Here is a 20,076-nt window from a genome sequence, read left to right as displayed (position 1 = left end):
TTAGTTTGAATTGCACTACTGATTAAATATAATCGGAGCGAATCGCAACAATTGTATTTTCGTCAGTGGTATTTCGACATTTGTATTTATTAAGAAACCGGGGGTTTTCTTTTGCCAATGACTTTGGCACCTGTATTATAGACCAAGTGTAGTATCACAGCAATAGTCACTATTTCCTCTAACAACATGAATGGAATCAATAATGAGGGTGATTATTCCAAATATCAGGGAAAAAACATTGTAGCTAATAACATAGCGGATATCACTGACAAACGCGTCCTTATGCGCTTTAGAAGGAGACATAAAAGGCAAAGAAAGGTGAGAAATTTGCGGAAATTTGTAGCAATCGTGGCTCTAACTCATTCAAAAGTGTTGTTAAATACGTATGTTTCCTAAGTGGAGCTAGGCAATATAGCTATATCGGATATTAACATCAAATAGAGCTGTATATTCGAGAAAGGAATATTATATCGGCTTTGACACCAGGGAAAGAATCCTTGATATTACAGTTTTACGTGGTTTAAGTACTTACCGTATGTATCAATCAGCTCCTGTGCATTATCCCAGTTGCCGATCACGGAGGTCCAGTTTTCACAAGCAGTACAATCTAGTTTGTGGCCTGTGAGAATACAGGACCAGTCCCTAGTTCCGTTGTAAGACCAGGTCCGTCGATTAAAACAGTCCCATTGTCCTGGTATATTCAACCACATAGAAAAAAAATAGGTTAGGGTCATAATCAAGCCCTCATCCCACATGGATTAATAGGGAGAAAATATATTAATTGAAATAAAGACGTATAATTAATGAAATGTATATTATGCATTCATCTCAAATCATTTTACTCATTGTGTCCATCAAAATATTATTTGAACTTGCTCATTCCAGCTTTACAACAACAAAATGCGATTCACAAAGCAATATTATTGACAAAGGAATGCTCTTTAAAAGATTAGCCAAACTAATCGTTGTGTTGGTGAATGCGATTGCGGCCGACGAAAGAAATTGTCAATATCAAACAGTTTAGTGGTTAAAATCTATCAAAATCTTGTAGATATCAAACATTATTATCGAGTGGGCAAAAATTCACCAACAAGTGGGTTAGGAACAACAGTAAAAGAGCGAAAATCATAATCATTTCGATTTTCGATACAAATTCATTACGTACTCGTTGATATTGATTGCAATATCATTGCTGAAAACTAATTTGGTTTCATGACATAATTACGCATGACTGTGTGCCACGTCCAAGATATATTGAACTTACCATCTGACAATTCGACCAAGCAGACGATAAAAATCGAAGTCAACAACACCGGTAAAAACGCTCGAAAATTGTTCCAGTTAGTCATTTTACCCATTCACTCATTACTATTCGATGATCGGTGTAAAACTTGAAAACAACTCAGTGGATCATAGCTTATGAGAGAACAACGTAAACCAATATTGTCAGTTTTCACTCTGATTTATGAGAAATGCTTCCAACTTCATAGTATAATAGGCAAGAATAATGAAGGTTTAATGGCAGAGTGCATTGAGCAGCACTGAGCAGGGAGGCCAAAATAATGCTATTATTCCAACCGATAATCTCAGATCGTTGAAATTGGATAGCAGGCCCGCTTCCTATAACGATGTCCTGGCAAGTGTCCTTAGATCAGCTCCCCGCGTAGATCAACTGCACTGATCAGTTTATGACTTGGACATATAAGGTTTCATTCTTATTGTTTTTATTTTTTTAGGATCGAGTAGATTGGCTTGTCCGTGTCTTTAGCTCGATTTGAATGCCTCCCCAAGTCCATCTTCATTTTAAGGTAACACGTTCGACGAAATTTGATATTGAATAAATTACAATACAAACATTTACACACTGCTAGAAATATCAATCTATTGGAGAGATTATATAGTTCTGCGCATGTTAATATGGAAACTCATAACTATATAATCTCTCCAATAGATTATATAGTTCTGCGCATGTTAATATGGAAACTCCAAACTGTGTATATCAAAAAGGTGTGTACTCATTGGTGTCAATTCGTTTTACAATATTGTCTGGGGGTGGGGGCACCATAATAAAACTGTAAAAAAAGTACAATTAAACTAACAAATAAATGGATGAATAAACAAATAAATAAATGAATGAATAAATAAATAAAAATGAATAGATAATAAGACAGATAAATAATAAAATAAAGTTTATATCACGCTATATATCACACGAGGGAGTGAAATGAGCGAGGGAAAACGCCACTTAGTTTCCAAAGTTGCGTAAATACATTATTCGAGAATGATCAATCATAATTATCTAATTCTTTTTTTTATCTTTGCAGTTTTTATTAGTCATAAAAATAATCAAAATATACAAAACATATCGTTGCACTTCAATAAAAAAGAACATTGTATAAGTACATACAACATAATCTTAATTTACAAGAAAATTGTACCCTAGCGCTGCCGACAGGACGATCCATTAACCGAAGAAAGGGGGTACAGTAATACCCAACGGTCCAGGGTCGACCTGGCGGCATCGCCGGGGTATAGCGCAACCAAAAAAAATATGACATTTTCATGTATTAACATGACCGAAAGCACCACTACAACATGAACAGAAGATAAAACAAAGTCACAAAAAAAGATAACACAAAATATTAATCTACAGTGGTTACAATTTATGCAATGGAAAAATACTTGTAAAATAAATAATTATCTATTTTGCAATATCTTAATATCGCTTATTGTTCACCAACAATTCATTCATTGGCATTTCATTTAAGAAAATGGGAGCACTTTGACGAATCGGCCTCACAGGCTTCCACCACTTAGTTAGGTTTTTTTTTTTTTTTTTTTTCATTATTATTATTCTTTATTTGTAGTTTATGGGGGTAGGGGGTTAAGTGTAGCTAAGGGTCTGGCTTTAAGTTGTGTGTATGTTTTTTATTAATATAACTTCCTCATTAATCAGTTTGATTGAAGAGTATGGAGAATCTTAACTTGAGTTTTATATACAGATTTATTTCCGTAATTTAGATTTTTGCTGTTGTACCCGGATTCTGTTCTGTATTTATCCTTCGTGATTATAAGTTGTTAAAGAAATGTGAGCAGATTAATTCTAAGTTTACATTTGAAATTCATATATATTCCTTTTCTCACCATGTTAAAATGTTTATGTGTAAACTTGAAACAATTAAGTTTTAATGATGTCATGTTATATATATATTTTTTTACATGTGATATGAGGAAGAAATAAATATGATTAAAAAAAAAAACAATCAAGACAAAGTGGGGGCGGGTCCCGTATTGGTCCTTTTACGACTACTCACCACTCTCTTACTCAACTATAACCGGATATGCCGTTGAATTATTCACAATCTTTGTTTTTTGCACTTTTTACCCCAAACTGAAAATACACATATGAGCAGTTCAGTGCACGTTCTTGCATAAATAAACAAACACCGTGCATATACAGGTCGGTTTTACAATTCTTTTCATTTTCCTTCTGTGTGCAATTGTATTGGTTTGTGACACGACCTCTGACGATAGTTTTTGGACCTCCTCCCCCCCCCCCCCCATAAAAAGAGAGAAAAAGAAACAACAACAACAACTACAATATTGATATATATCACGATGAAAATAGCCAAAAATAGAGCACTGATGGCGATCCCAGTGCGGGACCGAAGATGGGTTTGAGATTTCGCATCACAAAATTTTATATTTTCATGTTGTCATGTTTTTCTCATTGTCTGTCCTATTGTATGCTAGCCTGCTGGAAGACACAACGTATCACTTGGATTTTTAAATTCCGTATATGGTTCTTATTGTATATTTCATTTTTAACAAACAACGTAGTATTTACACTGTAAACCAATGTGTTATTGAATATGTGTCCGACAGAAAAAAAATCGTCAAAATCAACCATTTACCAATTAGATTCTGCTAGACTTTTTTTTAATATTGACATTTATATCGGTCACACACAAGTGATATTCACCAGCAAGTTGGATATTCTAATTAACCAATTCTTTCCAAGAGTTTTAATTATCCGCCTCTTCCATTAAAGTACAGTATCAATGGGATCCCATCATCCAATTAATTCTGAAATTAATACACTCTTGATTTTCCTAGTATGTTATGTTATTATATTTGCGAATGGAGGTAAACATGATTGAATTCAGTACATTTCCATTAGAAAGTACAATATCAAGATATGAAAAAAACTTAACAAACATACAAATAAGGCTTTATACAAATAAATACATCATGATGAGCCGTAAAAGGAAAGTTGGATGCCCAAAAGAGCAGTATGCTTGTGACAATATGTCACCCAGAATAAGATAAACAAAATAAAGAACAAATAATGATGGAATACATGATATTGTTGTTTGGAATATAGGCTCTATAAAAAAAATCCTCCACTTATAATGGCAAAATTATTAAAACCCCAAAGTTCTGTAAATATGACAACTTTATCCCATCCACACGCCCCTACTGGCCTACTGCCCCCCCCCCCCCTCCCCGAAAAAAATATTTGTCCGTCACATAGACATCGTGGATTTTAATATAGGTTTTCCCGTCCAATTTCGTCAAAATTTCAACCGATTTAATGATGTAATAATTCAATTTGCAATTAATTTGAATGACCTATGAGATCAGCATTTAAATAGCCAAATACTTGATTTAATTTAATTCTACTGGCACTCGATTTCATAGTTATTTCATTTAAACATTTATAAAGAACGATCAAATTAAAATAGCTGAGTAGTGTTTTCAAATTCGCACCGGTACCTTCCTTGCGAACGTTTAGGAATTCAAAATCATTAATATGCAATCACTTACAAGATATGGACAGTGTTTTTCGTTGCTGTTTTTTTTTTACTTCTTTTGAATAATTATGGAAATGGGTTTTACTCCTAAATTGGATGTTAAAAATTTTATTGAATTTTACATCTGACAGACCATCATTGGGACAACAACTCGTTTTTGTTCCACTTTCATAACTATAGACTGTGGTCAATACCATGATACCCATCCCCTCCCCAAAACGATTTAAATTATATACAATAATGTAAAATAAAAAAGAACAAGATGATGAAGAAAAATATCTACCATTGGTATACTCAACGGCGGATCCAGGGGAGGGCACAGCCGACTCGTGCCCCCCCCCCCCCTTTAGAGGCACAATTATTTTTTTTTCGTGGACGGAATACCCTTATTCTTTGGTTAAAAATCTTCCTTTTTTTTACTCGTCAAATTCCTCCGGAAAATGTGCCCCCTTTTGGGAAATCCTGGATCCGCCCCTGCACCCACTCATCAATCACTAAAAGAATATGCGTTTACAACCATATCATAATTATAAGTGTTGCATGAATTACGTCTTTATCAAACATAATGGAATAAATGATTCTGACTGAAAAGATCCGCAAAAAATAGAAATATAGGGTAAAGTTTGAAAAAAAAATGAATACAGAAACATGATACATGTATCTGAATTTGGAAGTTTAAAGTGCAAATATGTGTGCCGATAAATGAAATTGAAAATGGTGTTTTAGGCGAAATTAAACGATCAGTTCGTCGTCGTGAAATTAAATGACACCTTAGGGCCATTAATTTGAACGAAGTTCTCTCTAAATTGAATTTCTACAAAATTCAATAGAATGATATAGAACGGAATTGAATACTAAATGAATGAAAATGAACCATGTGTGCAGAGGGTGGACAGAAATCTTTCGAATTTGAACGTCCTTTCATTAATTGAAATGCAACTCTGATGAAATTGGACGGGAAAACCTATAATTGAAATTTCTCATGTAAGAAGAAATCAATTTGTAAAATGTAAACACATTAAAATTACATTTTGGTTAATATGTCATATTTTGATCAAAGTTGAGCAGAATATTATATTTAGTAGCTTCTTCCTTATGACCCCCCCCCCCCCTCTCCCTCTCCTCTCCCTCTCTCTTGTTCTTTTTCAAATAACATGTGATAAACCATACGGAGTCTATAAATCACAATTGCGCCATCTTATACAGTATAAGGGCCGAAAAATAACCAGCACCAAACAAAAGTCTAAAGGTCCGTGGTAATATGAATATTGCACAGTTTGCAAAAGAAAATGTGCATATGTTATTCATGGAATATCGAATCGGTATATTTTGAAATAAGTATTGATAGTAGTAAAAAATGTGTCTGGTTTATGCCCACTTGCCCAGTGGAGCAATGAGCCAAAACTGTAAGGGGAAAACTATGAAGTTTGGGAAAGCTTTAATAACAGACGCGAGCTAAAATGAAAATTCAAATTTTGTAACAGATTTTGAAAAAATATAGGGGTAAAATAAAATTATATTTCACCTTTTTTCCATTTCCATCTCTTTTCTTTTCTCCTTTTTTTTTTGAAAATCCACATATATGAGCCAGTGGACATGTCTTAGATTGTGCTAGCACCTGCATCACTAAATCGCTGAGACCAAATAGCATATATAGCTCAATATATTATGCAAACCGTAAACAAGTGAATCAGCTTCATTTTGAACAGATATGCATTTACCTATGCCGAGATTTTTTTTAAATTGACTTGAGCAAGCAAAGGTTTACTTTTGGATCAGCAAATGCGATTACTAATGTGCGAACTAAGACATGATGTTAATTTTTTAAGTGGTAAATATTGCAATCCTTTCTCTGCCTTTTTATCTCAAGCAATCTTCTTGTAGCCCATTATATGCTAAGGTATATTATGAAAAGGGTCATGGGTTTTGATCCCGGGGGATGGGGGGTGATATATCCCCCCCAAAAAAAAATCATGTGGGAAGATGGCCTGAATGCGATTGCATGCAGCGGTATGGCAGAACAACCCATCATACTAGAGAAGGCTTGAAGAAACATATATATATATATATATATATATATATATATATATATATACATATATATATATATATATATATATATATATGTATATATATATATATATATATATATATATATATATATATATATTTATATATATATATACATATATATATATATTATTTATTATGTATTATGCATTCTGCCCAATATCTGTGATTGAAGTGGAAGTAAACGCTGATTGAAAGGCCTGGGTCATATCATATTTTTTATGTCACAATCTCCCAAATATCAGGTGTGTATATTTTTAAAGAAAGAAACAGTAAAAAAAAAAGGAACAAGAACAAGAAAAGCAAACAAGAAAAACAAACCGAGACTCATATTGGTGTCAACATGACACATTTACATGACTCGTTAACGGGTCATTTTGGGATATAAAACACCTGAGCGGACTTTGTCGCCGGCTATCTATCCTTCAGATTTTCTGGACTAATAATAAATCTTTCTAAAGACAGGATCTATATTCACCTTTTTATATTTCTTGCACCCCTATATTGGACACTAAAATTCATTACAGGTGGCATTTATTGCCAGTGCAAAGTTGAGCAATATATATTGCAGATACAACAGCTTTCTAGTTTATTGATCACCATGATCACTCAAAAGAAATTTAATAGGTATTTGTTTATCATATATTTATGAGTCAAAATGTTAAATGTGTTGATCAAACAAACTATGAAAAACACAAGAATGGTCATTTGATTGCGTTTTTTTCTGTTTGCATGGTCGCCCCCCCCCCCCCGAGCTTTCGACCCCATTCCGTTGGGCCTCGGAATAAGTTATTTATAATTTTCCGTTCAATACGGTGCTATATATTAGAGCTTTTATAGTTTACAACCACTTCGTATACTTGAAGATTTGGTCTTAGTATTCAACATTTGTAGTCCTAGTTCGTCTAATAGTCATTTGGTCAAATTGTAATTTAGCCCATTAACCACTTTGTTTAATTATCATAAATGCTATATAAGTACATTCAAAATCACCTAGTCAATAATATTATATGGAATGTTTAAATGAATACATTTGAAAAAAATATATATATTAAGTAGACTGTGTTGAAATCCAACTGTCTGGGCATTCGAATAAATATCAGAACAGGTGGTTTGCCCAACTGTCAATTAAACCCAAGTGATATTAGACCAAGTGGGTTTATCCATGTTAATGTTAGACTATCTGTCCATTAGACTATCTGCTAGTTGACCAAGTGAATATAAACCGCTTCATTTGTGTGAGTGAGGCGAGGGACTTGGATTTAAAAAAAAACGAACAAACACAATTACAGTATACAAATGTCAAATATTTGTTACAAATACAGACACACAAGTTATAAAAAACGCTAAAGAGCCCCAAACCCAAAGAATTATATTGCCTTCAAAGCACACGTCATTAATGGGCGGAACCCTATAACAAATGCAGAAACACTTCGTTATACTAAATATTTAACCTCAATATATATTCGGAACTGCATTTTGGAAACATCGTTCTGAAACAGGAGAGTAGAGGCTCAAAATATTTCGTTACATTCTGTGATTAAGAAAAGTTTTTGTGGGTAAATAAAAGCTAGGCATATATATATGTGCCAGTCCTCATAAATAGGTTCTTAAAGACAATCTCATCTGCGTCTTCGTTGCTTCTCATGGATTTCCACACACACGAATCTTCATTGTAGGAACTGTACAACTTTACTTGGAAGTAACTAAAAGGCAACTCGGAGAAGTGAGGACATACACAATCTTCTCGGCTTAAATGAAATCAATGTTGCGAGATTGGTTTATCATGTTCTTAGTTTATTGAAGTGAGTAAAGAACACCTGCAACCATTTGTAGAATATTGTCAAGAGTTTCTGGATAACTGTAATACCTGTGAGCGATGGCGCGATCGAGGAAAGCCTCAGACGAGGCAAACCAAGGCACTTCTCTCAAGGATCTCACCAACAACAATGCAGCAGTTCGTCTTACCCGCCAGGTCACTCTGTTAGATAGCATATCCCTGATCGTTGGAATGATCATAGGGTCCGGTATCTTCATCTCTCCCATAAGCGTCCTCGAAAACTCTGGAGGGATCGGTTGGTCTCTCCTTGTCTGGGCCCTCTGTGGCATCATCTCCATGCTAGGAGCGCTGAGTTACGCTGAGCTCGGTACGACCTTCCCCGTATCTGGAGGGGACTTCTCCTACCTCCTGGAAGCGTATGGCCCGATCCCGGCCTTCCTAAGGCTCTGGACCAGCGTGGTGTCCATCAGAACCGCATCTGCCGCTGTCTTGTCCTTGACGTGTGCAACGTACATTCTTCTTCCGTTTTACCCAAACTGTGAAGTTTCACCCGTTGTGCTGCGACTTGTATCGGCCTGTATTCTTTGTAAGTGTAGGTCTACGGTTTAAGAGATTCGCCTTAGTACCCCGGTGTATTCAAATAAGTTGGTAGATAAGCCTATTGGTCTCGACACTGTAAAAGGTTTAAGCCCAAACTTAATGCTGAAGTCACTTTGGCGAAACCGCCTCCAAACCTTCAAAATATATTAAAATAATTACAAAAAAGACTCAGGAATACCTTTCCCCTGAGTTCTTTCCATTTCTTTTTCCGTCATCTTGATATTGATTTAACCTCCCGTTGTCATAATAACATTGTCATTTTGCTTGAAATCAATCAGTGCAGGGCTCTGGGAACGATTTTTTTTTACTGGGGGTACTGATGTAGATTTGAAAGCAAAAAAAAAAAGGAAAAGAAAAAAGAAAGAAAGGTTTTCAGTTCAAAATGGAGGTCAAATTCGTCCCGAGGTATATTTTCAAGCGATGAAACAACTTGTAACATATTACGGTATATCTTGTCATATCTGGAATTACAAAAATAATAATAACCTTTTTCTGTTCTCATGATATTCAGGTTGCATCTTCTTCGTGAACAGCGTTAGTGTCCCCCTTAGTCGAAATATACAAGTTTTATTCACCGCGGCAAAGCTTCTTGGTTTAGCTGTCATTGTTGTCTCAGGCATGATCCAGTTAGCTAATGGTACGAATAGACTTTCTATTCTCATCCATTCATTCATTTATTTATTCATTCAAATTAACATTCATTTTCTTCCATTTTCACTAAATAAAATTTTCCACGTAGTCATGGAAAATAAATTTATCTTAAAGGAAATTCAGTAAATATATTCCAGGTTTGAGTACAGAACGCATTGTGGTTCCATAAAAGCACTCAGTTGTGGTGGGAAAGTCATGTAACGCACATACAATACAATTCTAGAATACCAAAAAAGACAAAAGTACTGAAGAAGACTGTTGGAGGAGAGAGAAGGAGAGGGGAATGATTATTAGGAGGCTTAGGCGAACCGCTTTCCACGTGAAAAACGAAATTATGTGATCAAAATATCTTTATTGTAAAGTAATATTTACTTTTAAAAAAAATCAGTTTTATTTTAACCTACATTCACAGACAAGCCTCCACACAGATACACATGCTTGCCACCTGACAACCCCCCCCCCACACACACACCCACATACCCTTATTTTGTATCTCTTGAAACGATAAAAATAATTAGTTTAATATTTATTCGAGACCATCATTTCACAGTCACATCTATCATAGCCAAGAAGATGCTTTACGATTCTGAAAGGTTAACTGGATGGACGTCCCTACCCCCCTCTTAATTTTCCAAGTTATGAAAAAAAAAGAGAGTAGAAAAATAGGGACAAAGGGAAAGACATAATTTTGAAAAGTATAAAAGGCAAATACTTGGAATTCATCTGAGAAAAATAGCTTGTCTTGTCTTGTCTCCAACCCTATAAAAAAATCTTGCCCAATTACCCCTTGTCCACTAGTATGTGAAGAACAATGGACATGCCTTTTATATTTCTTTCTCTTTTTTTCTTTTCAAAGGTGAGACATCCAATTTTGCAAACGCCTTCGACACTTCTGAATTTGATTTTAAAAAATTTCCCCTCGCCATTTATTCCGGACTCTTCGCCTACTCTGGATGGTAATCATGATTATTAATGTTGTTGTTGTATCTGTTTTTACCATAGTCGACAAAAATAATCACGTTGACAAAATAACTTTGTTGATAGCCTTTCGCAATATTTTGAATCTAACATCAAATTACTCTGAATTGGAATATTAATGAAAAAACACATCGTACTATATTTCCCTTTAAAAATGTCCATGTATTTTAAGGGCTTCTTGTCTCTATACTAGTATATTATATCTACAAACGTTTCTAAAATGCCGAGCGGCCTAAAATCTAATCCAGAAATTAATTAATATAATTTTTCTTCCCCTTGCACAAGAGTATTCATTGGGAATGTTTTATATTGTCACCTTTAGAAGAAATAATCTCCCTTATCAATGTTATTATTATCACCATTATAATCATTATAATTATTATTATATTTGTTGGTATGGATTCACCTGTTTCTGGGAGGCGAAAGGCGAACTGAATCATTATGAAAAAACTTGACTCTTGTGGTGTCAGAGGTCTTGCCCTTAAATTGTTTGAAGGTAATCTATCTCGCAGAAGTCAATATGTGATGGTCAATGGTGTCAAATCCTCAATACAGTATACAGTGTCTCAACTGTGGTGTCCCCCAAGGATCTGTCTTGGGCCCTCTCTTGTTCCCTATATATGTCATTGATATCAAATCTTCTTCTCTTCTCAAGTTTTCCCTGTTTGCCGACGTTACTTGTGCACTTATGAGTAGCAGTTATATTAAAACACTTGTTTTGTCGGTAAACATGGAAATAGAAAAAGTCTCTACCTGGTTCAAAGCAAATAAATTATCTCTGAATATAGCCAAAACAAACTATATTATATTTAGATCAAGGAACAAGAGAGTGTCTCATGACCTGTCACATATCATAATTGATAATCATGTAAATTCTAAATTGAAGAATATAAAATTTCTCAGGGTACTTTTAATGAGATCATGAATTGGGGCATACAAATATCAGAAATTTATAAATCTTTATCTAAATGTGTTGGTATCTTGTATAAATTGAAATTAATATTACCTTCTAATGTTTAAATATCCTTTATAAAAGCCTCTTGCCACATCTGAATTATTGTAGCTATATTTGGGGGTATTACTTACAAATCACCCCTTCTAAAACTATATATCTTACAGAAAAAAAAACAATCGGATTAATCACAAAGTCCCATATGCAAGGTTCTAGTAAACCCCTTTTCAAAAAGAATATTTTACCTATACATGAGCTAATTGCTTTAAATTCTCAGTTAAAAATCAGATCTTTCCATCGAAATATTGCAATATGATTTCACTCAATAATGTTCACTCATATTATGCTACTCGACAAAGAGATCATTTCCATGCTCCTGAAGTGAGACTTTCTTCTTCTTTAAATTCACTAGCCTTGGTCGGTGTAAAAAGAGTGGAACCAACTCACAACTTCCCTAAAACATTGCTCAACTGTATCCCGTTTAAAAATTGTATAGGGCCTACTTAATGGAAAATTTATAGAACTACCAGGGTTTGCGCGTGTGTGTGTGTGATGGTCTTTGCGTTTATGTCTGATGACAAAGTTTGTTTGTGTTTTCTTTATGTTCTGTGTCTAATTGTAAATTTTGAAAATGCTATTCTTTTGGGGCTATACTCTACATTAAACAGTTGCTTTTTGTGGTCCTAGCCATATCTTGTACTATTTATTGCAAAATTATGTACATATGTACATTGAATTGAATGGACCTGCAGGTCTTGCAGGCCACTACATCGGGGTTTCCCCTTACTCTTATACGAATAAAAATGAAAATAACGTATTTTTATTCAACATATTTTCAGTGTCATGCTTAAATTTTTTTTCTTCATTTCAATTGAATTTTGATGGACTGTACTTCTACTTTAAAGTCCAATAGGAAGTTTTCTCACACCGACGTTCAGAGGATTCAAGAACCGAGAAAATGAATTACCAAAGGCCCTTCATGACAACCAATAATTCTGTGTCGAAATTTTTTTTTTTCGTAAATTCTTAACAATTATGCTCAACATGCAAATTTGACAAAGATGTTGTTCTGGGTCACAAACTTTCCACAAAGACTTCCTAGCTGTTCTTTGTCATTTATAGGGCATTTTTAATACATTTAATATATTCTCCAATCCAATCAAGTTTTGTTCTATCCAAGCTGGCGTAAGCTGAATCCAATATTTAAGTGTTAGGTATATATAGAAGAACTTAAAGTATTAAATGCGACATTTTATTGTCACTCCTCCAACCTTAAAGTTGATTTAACATTTCTTTTTATGGCGTTGAATCAACTGTACGTTTCGGAGTGAAAACTCCTATAATCTGACAAGGCATTTAGCCAAAGCTCCTGAAGTGATGCCTTTATTATGTTTTTTTTTCCATACAGGCAATACCTGACTCAACTGACCGAAGAAATTGTCAACCCTTCACGGTAAGACGTGGTGTTTGGTGGTGATATTTTTTTACCTGATTGATATGAATGCATAAATGCTTGTAATCAAGGAGCCAGAAGACCGACGGCGTAAGGTCCTCTCAGAGGGACCTGGTAATGAAGATTAATGCCTTACCAAAGGGCACTAGCGCATCAAGTGGGAATCGACGGGTCACCGGAATCTGGAAACCCCGCTCTACCGACTGAGCTATCGCGCCTCGTGGTGTTTGGCATTATCAAAATTATGCACAGATGTAAGTGACTAGTTTCCATAGTTACCACATGCTAATTAGTCCTACCGATGAACGAAGAAACCTGTGTATCATTGTTTCATAGAATGTCGAAAATCTTTGGCGAAAAATGTTCTTTTTTTTTACAACCATGCATAAGTAATTACCGGACGCATGGCAAATTTACCGGATGCATGGCTGGCCATTCGTCGGTAATTAATTATACATGGTACCCATTATATTTATATATATATATATATATATTATGCACAAATCAGCACTTATGCAAAACAGTAGGGGTTAATAGCTGAAAATGTGAAGACGAGCCTATCTCATCCAGTCACAAAGTTTGTGACTGGATGAGATAGGCTCCTCTCTCCGAAAGTATGACTTGTCTCGATGTACAAGACTGAAAATTTCTTTAAATGAATCATCATACACTTTAATTATTCTATTTTCGTCTAAATTTTGAAATGATCGGTATTAGAAGCACTGTTGATGTTTTCTTTGTCACTGATCAATAGTGTTTAACATTATTGATCAGTGACAACACCGACCCCCCCCCTAAAAATATAAAAGTAATAAATAAATTAGTAGATGAGTTATTAAAACGGCTTTCAAAACCTAATAATGTATTATGAACTTTGTTCATTTTCAGAACAGTTCCTTTGTCTATTATCATGTCTATGACAATAATAACCGTGGTTTACTTGCTGACCAACGTGGCTTATTTCACAGTCCTATCCGAGAGTGAGATGCTGGCATCTAGTGCAGTAGCATTGGTAAGACTGACGTGCCACTATTGCTTCATTTATAATTTCATTTCTCTTCAACTTACCATGCAGGGAAAGAAATGCATCATGAGAAGGAGATGAGGAGGGAAGGTAGGCGAAGTGGAGAAAACGGGCAGGAGAAGAAGTAGGAAAAGAAGGAGAAGAAACGGAAGAAGGAGAAAAGAAAGAAAGAAAATAGATATGGAAAGAAAGAAATGGAAAAACAGAAACAATATTTGTATTTCTTGTAATTTTCAGTCACCAAAATGCGGAGTTCCACAAGGGGCGACCCTAATATCATGCATTAATAATTTCATTACTGTAACGCATTTGTTATCAATTGCATTTCTTCAGCTGACGCACTTTTTTTACAAAAATGCTTAGTAGATATTACAAATCGTGGTTCAAAGGATTATCTAGATTAAACAAACTTTATTTATTTTAAGCACAAATTCACATATTACTGAATTTCCTTACAATATAACCATAGTTATAACATTCCAGTCAAAAGACAAAATAGACCCAAAAGTTCTTACGTGTTACATAAAACAGATGATCATTTGAATTGGAATGAACATATATGTTGTATAACTACTAGTATTTCTAGAACGTAGGTGTTCTTTACAAAATAAAAAACTTAATCCCGCGTACTACTATTTTCATGCTGTGCAATAATGTTCTATTATATCGTAATGCAATATAGTTTGGAACAAGAAGAAGAAGGAGGAGAAGGAAAGCAAGAACAAGAAGGAGAAGAAGAAGGAAGGAGAAGAAGCCAGGAACAACAAGAAGGAGAAGAAGCCAGGAAGAACAAGGAGAAGGAGAATTAAAGAAGAATAAAAAGGAGAAGACATAATCGGTAGAATTTTTACCATATTTATCTTTGTTTTATCATTTTTATAAGTTCTCTTTGAGTAAGGTGCACAAACATTTTTATATTTTTTTATATTTTATGCGTCAAAAATTGACTTGATGTTTCAATTCATTATTACTTCATTATTTATATTGATTTGTTGGCTTAGGATTTTGGACAGCGGGTATTAGGATCTTGGTGGTGGACTATGAGTGTTGCTGTTGCTATGTCAACCTATGGATCTTTAAATGGAGGAGTTTTTGGATTGGCAAGGTATGGGAGGCAACAAGCAAAAGAGATTCGTTTTTATTCACTTTTTCTAGTATCTATAAATTGCTAGTGCTTAGTTCCATGATATAATGAAGTATAACTTAACAATTATAATAATAATAATGAAATATTTGTACATTTATATTGCGCAATTTACATATACTAAACTGCGCATTACAGTAATGTTATTATTACCCCGGCTACAGTCGTGCTGCCTCCAGGCACTCGTCCGGGTATCTGTTCACCTCAACTGGGTTAAGTGGAGCAAAATGTGGGTAAATATCTTGCTGAAGAAAAACACGCCATGGCTGGGAATCGAACCCATGTCCCTCACATTGAAAGTCGAGAGTCATAATCACACTAGACCACGACACCACCAATATAGTAGAAGAATAGGGTTTTTTGCATTTGTTTTAAATCAAAATAAAAATTCGCAATAATTATGAAAATATAGGAAATATTCCAACAAACAGAATGACATTTACATAATTACAACGATAGATTTATCATTATATTACCTCATAATCAATATTAGGCCTTTCAGAATCTGCATGTAAGAACCAACTACCATAAGCACAAAGTGCTTGAGCGAGTAGCAGCCAGTTGTTTTACGCATTGCATTGCTTGTTGCTATTACTATTGAGACATTCGATATAAAAGCCTTGTGTCAATGGAGGAACTTGTCTATTTTCTGCACATCATTACTATTTCTGTACGGTCATCAGATATAAAGGAAAGGGAGATTTGGCTCTGAAAGTACTGTTAGACTTAGTGGACGACAACTGCAAACATAGGTCGTTTCGGCGATATTTTTAAATATCAACGGTTGTTTCTCGCTCGTCACTACTCGTGTTTTAAAAAAATAACCTTATTTTTTCATTTCAGACAAAGCAAAAACAAAATGTAGTTTAGCGTTAAAAATTCAAAAGGAACTTTTAATAGATCATTAATTTTCATTATTATTCAGATACCTAATTGTTGATTTTGATTCTTGAATGTTTTAGAAATCATTTATACAAGTTGGCCAATGTGTTTCCAATATTATTTTCTTTGTTCTTCAAGCCGACATGACAATGGTTCAAAGGTAACAACTCTCTCTATAATCATAATAATCTTCATAATAGGTTCCTACTTGTTGCGTCACGTGAAGGTCACATGCCTGCCATAGCATCGATGATACATATTGATCGGAAAACCCCTTTACCTGCTGCCGCATTACTGGTACAGTATATCATGAGCACATATTGATGAAAACAGGTTTTTCCACTTCATGTCATTTAATCATTCCATTTCACGCAAAGTTTTGTCATCAAATATAAACAGGCACTAAGAAATAGGGTTGGTACAATAGCAGCAACCAAAGGTGCTAATGAGTGTAATTATTTTGATTTGTGCACCTTTAAGGGTTAGTTAATACCCTAATAGGGTGCAGATTACGCCCCTTAATAGTGTGCAGAGATTAACCTTAGTATTGCCAACCTTAAAATGTGAAGAGATGCACCTTATTGGGTCCAAGTTGGTGCAAATAATAATAAAAGGTGCATTTTGGAAAAAAATTTCACCACTTAGGGTGCAAGATTACACTCCCAAACTGTGCTACCAGTGTGTAAGATATGATCTCAGTCACATGTACGTAAACTGTATACAGTCTTAGGCCTACGTATATGATCTGGTAATGGCATGTTGTCCAATTTTAGCAGCTAATGAAATAAATCTAAGATGTGGGCCTAATATGACGTCCAATGTCGATCTGAAATTTTAACACAAATGCCGTTTTCAGGCCTATAAAGATAACCAAGGGCGGGTGGCACTATAGGGAAAAGGGGGCGACCGACACCCGCTCCCCTCCCTCCATAATTTTTAAGGGAGAGATAAATCAAAATATGAAGAAATAAGGAAATGGAGGGGAAAAGATGATCTTATGGAGGCATTGTGCGTGTACCTCTAAACTAAAAACCCTAATTATTGAATAACCCCCCCCCCCCCATCAGATTACCTTTATGCCACTCTTTAATTTCGACATATTTTTATTGTTTGTTTAAGATAATCACTAATTCACTGCGTATGTTAAATAAACGTGAGCTAATTTTGTTATCGATTTTTTTTTATTATTATTACATAATATTAGGTTCCCCTCTGCCTTTTGATGCTGATAAGTGATGACGTAGGAAGCCTTATCAACTACCTCAGTTTTACACGATGGCTGTTTATCGGACTCACGTGTGCTATTATACCGTACTATAGATGGAAATATCCTGAATTACATCGCCCGTTTAAGGTAATTTCATAGCCAAGTAGTTTTGGTGAGCGTTTTGTCATCATTTTGTGTCCGACAAGTTGTGAGATCTGAAAACCTCTCTCGAGTTTCATTGGCTGAGAAGCACTGTTACCATGGCAACTGCCTGATAATATATCTGATATGTATGCCATTTCATGAAACTGCTCCCTAAAACCGCTATTTTCGGAGTTCAGATTTTGTCGCATTTTAAGTGTTAAACATTAGTTTGAAAGAAATTTATCACAGAGGGGTATTTCATTAATATTTGTTGTCTGACAAAATGACCGATCTTATTACAACTAAACTTGATTTTAATTAGCTCTGAAGCAAAAATCCCTTGGTAACTCGCGGAGAAAAAAACTTCGGACAGGTTTCTTCATAAAATTATTAATGTTCATGATACGCTCCCTTGGTAGCGGTATACAGGGAGTTTTCACTCTGCAGCGTATGGAGGGTTTAAGAATGGTAAAAGTGTATTGCAAAAATGTGTTAGAAATTAATAGAAATATCATGAAAATGGGAAATGTATAATAGTATTTCGTAACTACTGTCTGTAACATTTGAATGAAATAATATTTTTCTGAATCGTATGACACCATTAATTATTTAAAACTTTATAATTTTCTCTCTGTAGGTTCCTCTGGTTGTCCCGATAGTTTTCGTGCTGTGTGCGTTTTTCGTAGTTGGTATGTCACTATACAGCAGTCCTGTAGATTGTGGTATTGGTTTAGGAATCATGTTAGCCGGGATACCAGTCTATTACCTGTGTGTTTGGTGGGAGAATAAACCAGATTGGATCAACAATAAATTGGGTAAGTAAATCCTATAGACCCAACCCCCCCAAAAAAAAAATATAAATAAATAAATAATAATAATAGAATTAAGATTTTTTTTCATTGATATAAGGTGTTGTAAAATAACTCATATTCAACTGCTAATTTAATGCCAACAATTGCGGTCTTAAATCTTAGCTGCTAAGATCTACCTTCTGTGTTCTCTTAAAGGTCAAGTCCACCTCAGATAAAGGTTGATTTGAATCAACAAAGAAAAATCAGACAAGCATAATGCTGGATTTTCATCAAAATCGGATGTATAAAATAAGAAAGTTATGACATTTTAAAGTTTCGCTTATTTTTCACAAAACAGTTATATGCACAATTTAGTCACATGCAAATTAGAGAATTGATGATGTCCATCACTCACTATTTCTTTTGTTCTTTATTGTTTGAATTATATAATATTTCAAATTTTACAGATTTGACAATATGGACCAACTTTGCTGAACCATAAAATGTTGAGCAATGGTAATGACGCATTTTCAGGGCGAAATAAAACTTTGTTTCACATGACAATGAGGAGAAAATTAAAATATTTCATATTCCATGTAACAAAATACGAAAGAAATAGTGAGTGAGTGATGTCACCAGTTCCCTCATTTGCATACTGAACAGGATGTGCATATTACTATTTGTGAAATTAAATTAAACTTAAAAATTTTATAACTTTCTTATTTTACATCCGATTTTGATGAAATTTTCAGTTTTGTGCTTGTTGGATTTTTCTCTTTTTATTCAATTCAAATTTTTGTTGGGGTTGACATGTCCTATAATGATCTTCAAAGCAGCGTGGCTTCTCTAAATATCGGCCATTGCCGTAGGCAGCGGGGTGGGGGCAGTTTCCCCTCAGAAAATTTGAAAACTTACATTTTTTATTGAAAGTTTTCACAATATTCACAGTGTCACAAATTCCTTCGATTTCTCTTCAGAAAATGCAAAGCACCCAAATAGCAAGCTTGGTCACTTCTTTCCCTCGCTTTTGATTTTTTTCGAAATTTTTTACACGTCCTGCCTCAAGGAAAAAATACTCCTGAGCACGGGCATCCGTATAGTCTCTTTCATATATTACATGACACTGTAACTGTTCCTTTTCCTTTTCTGTGTGTGTTTCTTTTAACAGATCGAGCAACCATATTTTTACAGCAGTTCCTCTTTGTTGTGCCCCCGGAGGAAGGAGACGACTAGAGACCGTCGCATGAACTCAAGGCCGTACACAATTTTTTCCCTATAAGGCCGGGGCATGTAAATATAATATGTAAATTCCTCGAAAGCATACAAAGCGAGGGAACAAAAAAGCTAAGGTTATCACAAAGGATTTGATGCAGCCTTTACCTAATTTATTGAATTAAGTGAATGTTGTGAGATTGCACTGGACAGAAAAAGATGGAAAACCATGACATCCAACCTCTTCAAAGAGAAGGAACAGTGGTAAGCTAACGTAGATGGATAAATGGACAAAGAAATACATTCAAATTGGTCTAGTGGTTACGACTCACGTCTTTCAATCAGAGGGACGTGGGTTCGAATCCCAGCCATGG

The 20,076-nt window shown here is 34.8% G+C and overlaps 3 protein-coding genes across 3 annotated transcripts in view; 2 read left to right on the top strand and 1 right to left on the bottom strand.

Moving 5' to 3' along the window:
- LOC121422326 overlaps positions 1–1,670 on the bottom strand; it is a 51,352-nt gene extending 49,682 nt beyond the window's left edge. Inside the window, 2 exon segments of the mRNA XM_041617293.1 lie at positions 533–691; positions 1,265–1,670. Coding sequence (XP_041473227.1) covers positions 533–691; positions 1,265–1,358 — 253 coding nt within the window. The 5' untranslated portion in view covers positions 1,359–1,670.
- Positions 1,671–8,335: 6,665 nt separating this feature from the next.
- Positions 8,336–10,875, top strand: LOC121422693 (cystine/glutamate transporter-like). The gene is made up of 3 exons (XM_041617859.1): positions 8,336–9,250; positions 9,776–9,901; positions 10,772–10,875. The coding sequence occupies exons 1-3, from the start codon at positions 8,764–8,766 to the stop codon at positions 10,873–10,875; spliced, it is 717 nt and encodes a 238-aa protein (XP_041473793.1). The 5' UTR covers positions 8,336–8,763.
- LOC121423277 (cystine/glutamate transporter-like) lies at positions 10,777–20,062 on the top strand. Its single transcript, XM_041618610.1, has 8 exons — positions 10,777–10,871; positions 13,254–13,298; positions 14,187–14,310; positions 15,324–15,427; positions 16,549–16,645; positions 17,553–17,702; positions 18,337–18,514; positions 19,659–20,062. Exons 3-8 carry the CDS (start codon positions 14,209–14,211, stop codon positions 19,721–19,723), a joined length of 696 nt encoding a protein of 231 aa, XP_041474544.1. The 5' UTR covers positions 10,777–10,871; positions 13,254–13,298; positions 14,187–14,208; the 3' UTR covers positions 19,724–20,062.
- Positions 20,063–20,076: the final 14 nt, after the last annotated feature.

This window comes from Lytechinus variegatus, chromosome 10 (assembly GCF_018143015.1).
Source record: "Lytechinus variegatus isolate NC3 chromosome 10, Lvar_3.0, whole genome shotgun sequence".
In the NCBI taxonomy this organism is placed as follows: domain Eukaryota; kingdom Metazoa; phylum Echinodermata; class Echinoidea; order Temnopleuroida; family Toxopneustidae; genus Lytechinus; species Lytechinus variegatus.
The sequence above is the reverse complement of the archived record's forward strand: the minus strand, read 5'-3'. Positions and strand labels throughout refer to the sequence as shown.